General features: G+C 44.3%; 1 protein-coding gene across 1 annotated transcript; it reads right to left on the bottom strand.

Moving 5' to 3' along the window:
• Positions 1-1,865: 1,865 nt before the first annotated feature.
• LOC149257944 (putative germin-like protein 2-1) lies at positions 1,866-3,112 on the bottom strand. Its single transcript, XM_089370430.1, has 2 exons — positions 2,883-3,112; positions 1,866-2,763 (listed from the first exon to the last, which is right to left on the bottom strand). The coding sequence occupies exons 1-2, from the start codon at positions 3,010-3,012 to the stop codon at positions 2,219-2,221; spliced, it is 675 nt and encodes a 224-aa protein (XP_089226556.1). The 5' UTR covers positions 3,013-3,112; the 3' UTR covers positions 1,866-2,218.
• Positions 3,113-9,378: the final 6,266 nt, after the last annotated feature.

Here is a 9,378-nt window from a genome sequence, read left to right as displayed (position 1 = left end):
AGGCTTTAAATACTTGACTGTGTTTTCTTTTAAATCACTGACTATTCCTTCAACAATAACACAAAGGAAAGCTTTGAGAAATACCTTACCCCTTTTGGCTGAGATTTCACACTGCTGGAGAAGTTTGACTGCTGCAACCACACCTTCCTTCAGCTTCTTTGAGTCTTCAAAGAGCCTGGACTAGCTCCGATACCACTGTTGGGTATTTTTGAATGGGAAATACCAAAACCAAACAAACTTAACACCACAGAGGCAATGCTCTGTTTCCACTGTTCCAGGATCTTTTGCACAGGGAAGCTTTAAAACAAATATACTCATAACAGCCCATTACACAGCCATAAAAATATTTCTATTGATTAAAATATAAAGCCTGAAACAACATTCATCCTCTTTGCTGAGAGGGATTTACCAAAACTTACATTCACCCATCAAAAGCAAAAACTGTCTTTTCTCTCCACCTGAGAGTTCACTGTGCTGGGTTTACTGCTGTAAAACCCATTTTTACATTACTGTTGTAAAACAAATTTTTACACAGGCTTAGAAAAAAAACGCTCCACCATTTTCTTTATGCACTGCTGTGCAAAACCACACATGGTTTTTCTTACACCTCTGTTTTACAAAAATGCCACACAAAACATTACAACCCTGTTCTTGTCTTTTTACACACTGCTGTGTGTTTCACCTTTTACTGCACCATCATTTTACAATGCTCCACACAAAAAAATTCAACCCACGAGCTCTTTTCATTTGGCTCACACTATTCTCTTTCGCTGTTGCGCTCTTACATATCTCCCATAATACAATGTTAACTCAAGAAAAATATACGCCACAGTTTTTTTTATATGCACTGCTGTGCAATCATTCTTTGCTTTCCGTTGCACCTCTGGTTTTTAATGGTCAACACACATATATAAAAACATTACCACATGCGAGCATATATATTTGGCTCATTATATTAAAAACTCAATACCATGCATTCAACTACCGTGGGCTTTTTTTTATGCATATGGTCAACACTCATTTTTAAAAAAGAACATATAATATATGCCCATACTTCCGTGTGGTTGAAATTCAATGTTTTACCAACCATTTACGAACTGGGTTTAAATTCAATTAATTTCCTTTGCAGGCAGGACGGCAGTCAAACTCAAATCGTTTGATTCACTCCACGCAAAATTAAATGTTGCCCGTATGCTAGTTCAGGCGATTGACGGTGGAGATTGATGAGGGCAATCGGACGGCGGTGATGAATATCGGAATGACTGAACAATACCACCCGAGAAACTTACGTTGGCTGATGTCAGGTCAGAAACACGTGGCGCCACCATATTCCATCGGGTTCGTTTGCCGGATTATTCCTTCGCCGGAAATCTGGTCCGAGAAGTTCCAGGCGTCTATGCTGAACTTTTTCTGGCGATGTTGCCGCTGCGTTGAAATTACGATTTCAACAACGTTGTGGGCAAGCGTTTTGGATTAAATATGGCAACACGTCACCCTTTTACGCATTATAATAAAATAATCGATTATAACTGATTTATTAAATAATTCATAATTTATAATGTTAACTAAGGTTTAGTTAACATTTCATAATGTGCTCAAACAAAACAACAAGATAAACAAATTGAACGTCAACCAGATAAACAAATTGAACATCTTTGTCGGTGGTAGGGAATTATATTGAATGTCTAGTAATTCATGCATAGGATAACAAAATAAAACAAAAGTAAGTGGAGTAAATATGACGATGGAGAGAGGGTGTCCAAATCGAATGAATTTCATTATCCTTTTTATTATATATATTAACCACCAAATTGCAGGAAGTGTGCTTGATATCATTTAGTTGATGCCATGCCATTGTAATCTAAGGAGGTAGGTCCGGCAACTCCAGAAAATGAAGAAGGGTGCCCTTCGCTTTGTTACTGCGATAAGTCTGCATACACGGATATGAAATTTATTAATCCAAACAAACACCGCCGATTTGCAATATTGACCCTCCATTTATTGGGGTACAATACATATTTGATTTGCAATATTGACCCCCCATTCATGGGGTACCATACATATTATTACATAAGAATGACTACCTATTACTCCTGTCACCCTGAGAGTAAGAGAGGGGTTTTATTCTTTATATAAATATCAACTGAACTAAATTGAACGAAAGACCAAATCTATTCTATTATGATTAATGCAAACGAGAAGTAACGCCGTCATGAGATCAGGAGGACGACTTGAATTTGTTTTGGAGACGGTGGACGAGCTTGGCATCGATCTGGAAAGCTCTGGCAAGAACGGAGGCATGAACAGGGGGAGAGGCCCCGAACAGTGCGTTGGCCACCAGCTGAGTTCCTGGATTCTGGCTGCTCAGTCCAGAGATGGCCACTGCGTTGACAGAACCAATGTTCAGTTGGAGGTGCACAAGGCCTTTGGGGAACACGAACACGTCTCCCTTCTCAAGCTTTGTGGCGATCAATGTGTTGTTAGTGGTGATGAAACCAACTGAGAGAGTACCCTCGATGACCACCAAGATTTCGGTGTCCCGCGGATGTATGTGAGGGGGAACGAGGCCGAGAGGAGTAGCGAAATCAATCCGAACCATGGAGATTCCTAAGGTGTTCAGCCCTGGTAGCTCAATGACAAAGGCTGGCGTTACGTTAAATCCCAACATGTTTCTTGTATCTCCCGCTTTATCTAGGCCCCTCAACATGAAGTCGTATGCTGTAACCATGGCCGCATCCTTGCACGGGAATCCGTTCACAAGAACTGCATCATAAATAAAATTAAAACAACATTTAGATGATGTGTTTATTCATCCATGATCACAGTATTGATCGCAAACGCATTAGAAATAGAAATACACATCATCAAATGCAAATTTATACCTTTGCTCTTCAAATCAGCGACGCAAATGTCTTGTAAAGGATCTGGATCACCTGCGCGCACAATAACAATACTATTCGCGTATGACAAGATCACCAGTACTGCAAGGGCTAACGCCCGAAAGGATTCCATGCCTGCAACTCTTTTCTTTTATTTTCTTCCTTACGATAATTCGATGCTTAAATGATAGATGATGCTGCACTGAGTAGTTCGATGAAGAATGAATTTTGAACGTTCTTCCTTTTCCTTTTATCACGTAGCTGCCATATGCCATTTCCGATTTTAATACAAGTCTCCCCACCCAAGCCAAGAGTGAGTGACCCAGTCATGAATGTCGCCTGTATTGACATTGAAGCCAACTTTTAATTTCAGTCTCCGTCCAAGCAAGAGTACTGAGTGACGCACTCTTCACGACGCGCCCGCCCGCCTGCATATATTGACATTAAAATTGGTAGCAATTGTGTGAAACGGAGATAACGCGGATCATTACCCACCAACGCCCCTCTACCGCATATGACTGTGTCAGAATTTTTGGTATTTTCTATCTTCACCGCCTTTGCGGCATCCTCATAAGATCAAAGGTTCAGTTTCGATGACAAAAATTCAAATGGCCCATTAATATAGAAAATGATTTGAGGACATTGAATCAATCAACTTACCTACCCACCACTAAAATTCCGTGCGATTCCGTGCGAGCATAGCAGAAGTTTCTTGGGAAACCTATAATAATACATAATTTGTTGGAAGAATCACCGCACTTCTATGGGATCCGTAATTGCCATCCTGGGGATCCTAGTCACTGGTTTGTAACGTATACCAATACCTGTTGGTTTTGGTGTAACAGCGAACCTCCACATGGTATCAGAGCTTGGACCCAGGTTCGATTCCCCCGAGTTGCGTTTCAGAAGGGGTGTTAGAAGAATCACTGCACCTCTATGGAATCGGTAATTTCCACCCTGGGTGTAAGGACCTGCAGTCCTTATGCACGCGCTCCGGCGTGAAGGTGCGAACTCAACCAAAACGTGCGAAGATGTCATGGTAAAATATAAGTGCGTGGAGGTTGGGCGAGCTACTTATATGCGTAGAGGCATGGGTTAAGACTCATGGAGGCCGACCAACAAACATGGTGAAGCCGACGCTGGTTGAACACGTTTGGAGGATGGCCGACTCACATTTGCGATGGCATTGAGGGCGTGGGCAGGTCGGCTGGGCAGCCACGACCTTGCCTTACGACTCATATATATTGGAGATGCATTGGAGGCATTTCCACCATCGCTCATTACTCACACAACAAGGAACTTGCTCATGTAAAGAAGGCGCATGTCTAAGTGCGTGGACGCAAAGAAGGAAGGCGCAGGTTTGGTGATGCGCCCGTTCTTTGGCGAGGTCGCACGACGATAGATCGCTTCCTGGTTTTGGGTGAAGGGCGTGGGCAGGGTCGCCCGCCGGTTGGAGAAAGGCATGCACGGTGTGTGTGGGCGCCCGGGTTGTGCGACGACTTGGCACGGGTTCTTCGGTGACTCAGGTGAACGCCCGCCCGCTGTGCAAGTGTGCACGGTGTGACTTTTGGTAAAGTGTTGAGATTGTGAACGGAGGTGTGCCTCAGTTAGAGGCGCCCGTGTGTGGCAACTTGGAGACGCGCCCAAGTTGGGCAAACAACACGGTCGTGCGACGAGGTGAACGAAGGGTTGGTGAGTCGTGTGGCGACCATGCGGAGGAGCCGATGAGCTGGGCAACCGAGTTTGCTGAAGTTGAAAATTGGCTAAGTGTAAATTTGGGGTTTCCCAAGATTTAGCTTGTAAAGATTTGTAACATTAAAGATTGTATAATATATTGATTGAGGCAGACTCATATTGTAGGGAGTTGCCCCTCCCTTTATACTGTTGTACATTTCTCTTGTATAATGCTGTTTATGTGAATGTTATGGGCTTTCACTTGTATAAAGGAACACATAATAATACTTGGTAACGAAAATAAGACTAAGTATGGAATGTTAGGCGTAGTCTACAATGATAAGTATTGGTGAAAAGAAAACAATTGGTAGTCCCGCACCTCGCTATAAGCGGTTGAAAGACTACCACAGGTGTAGGGGCGTGACAGGTGGTATCAAAGCTAATCATCAAGAAGCTGATCGGGTTGATGATGAAGCGCTGATCCCACTGCACTATCGTGACAGGTGGTATCAAAGCTGATTCAGGTGGAGTGCAGACGAAGGAAGCTGATTCTACAAAGGCCGAAGACTTGAAAGGAAGTTCAAGTTTTGCAGGTAATAGGTGGAGTCAAGGCCTGGTTCAGTCTTGCAGGGAGAACTTGGTGAACAGTGAAGAGTCAAGAAGGATGTCTATCTTGCAGAAAATATGTTTTGCAACCTTCGAGGAATTTGAAGGAAGTCTACTTGAAGAATCAAGGGAGGTTGAACAAAGGTTTGCAGAATGGGGCAAAGGCTTGTTCAAAGCAAAGGATGCTCTTCGTGCCTTGGTCAAGGAAGGGATTTCTGACGGGAATAGGGACGAAGCCTATCAACTTGCAAAGGAAGTGGACTTGTTTGATGCAGAACTCAAGGAATTGAAGATAAGGCAGGACTTGATTCGAGAGAAGTGGAAATGGCTAACTCTTGAGAAGAAGCATTCCATAGCTTTGACTCATAAGGAGAAAGCTGCAGAATGCGATGATAAGGAAGAGGAAGCTGTGATAGTTGAAGATGTTGCAGATGTGACAACGATGGAGGATGAACTTGAGATTGATCAAGTTGGACCAGGATCATGCAGTTTGCAGACATGGATGGATGAGGACACTCATATGGAGGAGCCTCATGATGATGATGATGATGTAAGTACTATTGATACTTATGTTTCACTTGAGCATTTGGTAGATGGACCGTATGCAGGGAAGGGCAAAATCAGTTTGTCGATGCTAGGGAGGATCTTACCATGGATGACTATGATGAGACCTTGTATGGAGAAGCAAGGATTGTTGACTGTTGCAGGACTTGTTGGGGTTGTTTGTCACCTTATGGTAAAAGGTACAAAGGCCCATGACAAGGGTTGAACATGATGATCATTGCGGAGGATTGGGTCATGCTTTAGCCACATGGAGAATTGGATAAGTTCCCGGCATGACTCATGGATAGATTGAAGGGCACACAGTTGGGCATGATGATGCTTGGGTGGACTTCTCATGGCTGAGACCAAGAGAAAGTCTTGGTGGAACCTTTAGTGGGGGAGCTATGATGGAGAGACTCATGTGATGATGATATGGTTGGGTGACCGAGTTCACTAGACTGAAGATTGCAGAGTTGGATGAGGATCAGCGATTGTTGTGATGGGTCTACTTGGTTGGACGACATGGGAAACATAATCATGGACATCAGGTTGGAGACTTGGAACATGGCAGTCTTATGCAGGGACATTGTGCAGGAGCACTTGTAAAGGTGTCACTTATGGGCATCCAATGAGGAGTGCCAAGGCAAGGATGTTGTGTAGGTGGATTTGCTAGTGTGACATGGAGACTTATTACTTATGAGCCGATGGAGAGGTTGTGCACTCTTGTACAACAAGGCCATGGACTTGGATGGAGTTGTGAGCAGACTATGGAGCATTCCTACTACATGGAGAGTTGAAGCATCTTGCAAAGACCTTTGGGCCGAGACTTGTATGCTTGCTAGATGTTGGTTGGAGATGACTCATGGAGCTCATGATGACATGAGATTGTTGTGACTTTTGGGACTTCATATATGGTGGACTTGGAGGATCTGATGCATTGAGGAGCCGAGGTCAGAGACTTTGATGCAGGATGGGGTGCATACTTCCGAGTACATGTATGGGCATGGCTTGGAAGAGTGACTTGATGTGGAGGATCGATATGAGACACTTTGGAGTGATGGAGTTACGACGATGATGATGCCTTGGTGGCGACAGTTGGGCACGGGTTGAGCCGAGACTCAACCACTTTTGACACATGGGAGTTTATTGGTCTATGATCACAGGTAGCACATGGATAGATGAGACAGGTGCGTACTTGTTTCTATGGCAGACTTGAGGGATGGCACATTGCAGATATGATGGAGGTTGCTTCATGGACCTGGATGTGGAACATCGAGAGTCGGTGTTTGATGAGATGGTCTCTTCATATTGAGGAGGCACACATATGGATGATGATGTTGGGATAGAGGTGGCTAATTTCAGGCGGCACATTGGTACCAAACATCATGGACAACATGTTGCAGATGAGATGAGGACTACTTCATGGACCTGAGCATGGCTTACACTTATATGGAGATGGATTCTTGACGAGTTAAGGATGTGGCGGGATGTTTTGAGAAACGACTCATGGTGGCATGAGGATGTGCATTCTCATGATTTGAGCGTGACAGTTGGACTGATCACCCAACTAGTTCAAACATGGGGGAGTTCAATGTGCAGAGATGTGTTAGCATTTGTTTGAGTATCACGGCAGCAGTTCACACGAGGATGATGCATGATGAGGTCAACACGAGATGTTGCAGGGAGCATGTAGCTTGAGATGGAGGGACCAACCTTCTACGATGGGGAGCAGCATGTGGAGATTGTGACGAGATGGTCGATGGTCATGGATTGAGATGATTTCCGGTGTATGACATACCGATGGGGTGTATACCTTGGTATGGTGATCTTGGTGACAGATGGTTGCCGGGATGACACATGATGGAGACAGTGGTTCTACATATGTTGCAGGGACGTTTGCAGTATGTGGAGGAGTTGACATCATGGATGAGACAGATATTGATGATCTTGGTGGATGGCTACCAGGATGATATGTTGTCGAGGACGACAACGACTTCAAGTGGAGGAGGATGTAAGGACCTGCAGTCCTTATGTGCGCGCTCCGGCTTGAAGGTGCGAACTCAACCAAAACGTGCGAAGAAGTCATGGTAATATATAAGTGCGTGGAGGTTGGGCGAGCTACTTATATGCGTAGAGGCATGGGTTAAGACTCATGGAGGCCGACCAACAAACATGGTGAAGCCGACGATGGCTGAACGTGTTTGGAGGATCGCTGACTCACATTTGCGATGGCAATGAGGGCGTGGGCAGGTCGGCTGGGCAGCCACGACCTTGCCTTACGACTCATATATATTGAAGATGTGTTGGAGGCATTTTCACCATCGCTCATCACTCACACAACAAGGAACTCGCTCATGTAAAGAAGGCGCAGGTCTAAGTGCGTGGACGCAAAGAAGGAAGGTGCAGTTTTGGTGATGCGCCCGTTCTTGGGCAAGGCCGCACGGAGATAGATCGCTTCCTGGTTTTGGGTGAAGGGAGCGGGCAGGGTCGCCCGCCGGTTGGAGAAAGGCGTGCACGGTGTGTGTGGGCGCCCGGGTTGTGCGACAACTTGGCACGGGTTCTTGGGTGACTCGGGTGAGTGCCCGCCCGCTGTGCAAGTGTGCACGGTGTGACTTTTGGTGAAGTGTTGAGATTGTGAACGGAGGTGTGTCTCGGTTAGAGGCGCCCGTGTGTGGCGACTTGGAGATGAACCCAAGTTGGGCAAACAACACGATCGTGCGATGAGGTGAACGAAGGGTTGGTGAGTCGTGCAGAGGCACTGACGAGCTGGGAAACCAAGTTTGTCGAAGTTGAAAATTGGCTAAGTGTAAATTTGGAGTTTCCCAAGATTTAGCTTGTAAAGCTTTGTAACATTGAAGATTGTAAAATATATTGATTCAGGCAAACTCATATTGCAGGGAGTTGCCCCTCCCTTTATACTATTGTGCATTTCTCTTGTATAATTTTGTTTATGTGAATGTTATGGGCTTTCACTTGTATAAAGGAACACATAATAATACTTGGTAATGAAAATAAGACTAAGTATGGAATGTTAGACGTAGTCTACAATCGTATGTATTGGTGAAAAAAAAAATGATTGGTAGTGCCGCACCTCACTATAAGTGGTTGAAAGACTATCACAGGTGTAGGGGCATGACACTGGGGATCCTAGTTACTGGTTTGTAATGTTTACCAGCACCTGCGGATTTTTGTAATGGAAAACCTCCACATAAGACATTGTATACCGAGGCTACAATTTGGTTGGGATAATAAATTTTTGGTTGGAATTTTGCAATAAAATTTCAATTTTTTTTTATTTAAATGTTTGAATGTCCTAAAACTTTACCACCATCACTTTAATTTCAAAAAAATTCAACTAAATTTTATCAAAATCTTTACTGACATTTTTCTCCATGAAATTGTGGTCTCGTTAAACTTCTCTTACTCTTATTAGAAACCCTTAAGTAGCTCACTCGGGCCGACCCTCCGTCCCCACTAACTGTTTGTGCTCACGAACCACGAAAATTTTGTAGACGGAAACTTTCAGAGCTGTGAGAGAACGAGGAAAAGGTACCAATGCTATCACCGTTAACGAAATCATGGACATCCATAACATATAGTCATCCAGACTGATACACTAACAATTTGGCATTTCTCCAGCATTCTCTTCCTCAGGTCCGACAACGGATCCGGAAGC

Source organism: Pinus tabuliformis, chromosome 6 (assembly GCF_031772625.1).
Source record: "Pinus tabuliformis cultivar Carrire ecotype Pingquan chromosome 6, CPIR1, whole genome shotgun sequence".
NCBI lineage: Eukaryota > Viridiplantae > Streptophyta > Pinopsida > Pinales > Pinaceae > Pinus > Pinus tabuliformis.
Note: the sequence above shows the minus strand (reverse complement) of the source record. Positions and strands in the feature narration are given on the sequence as shown.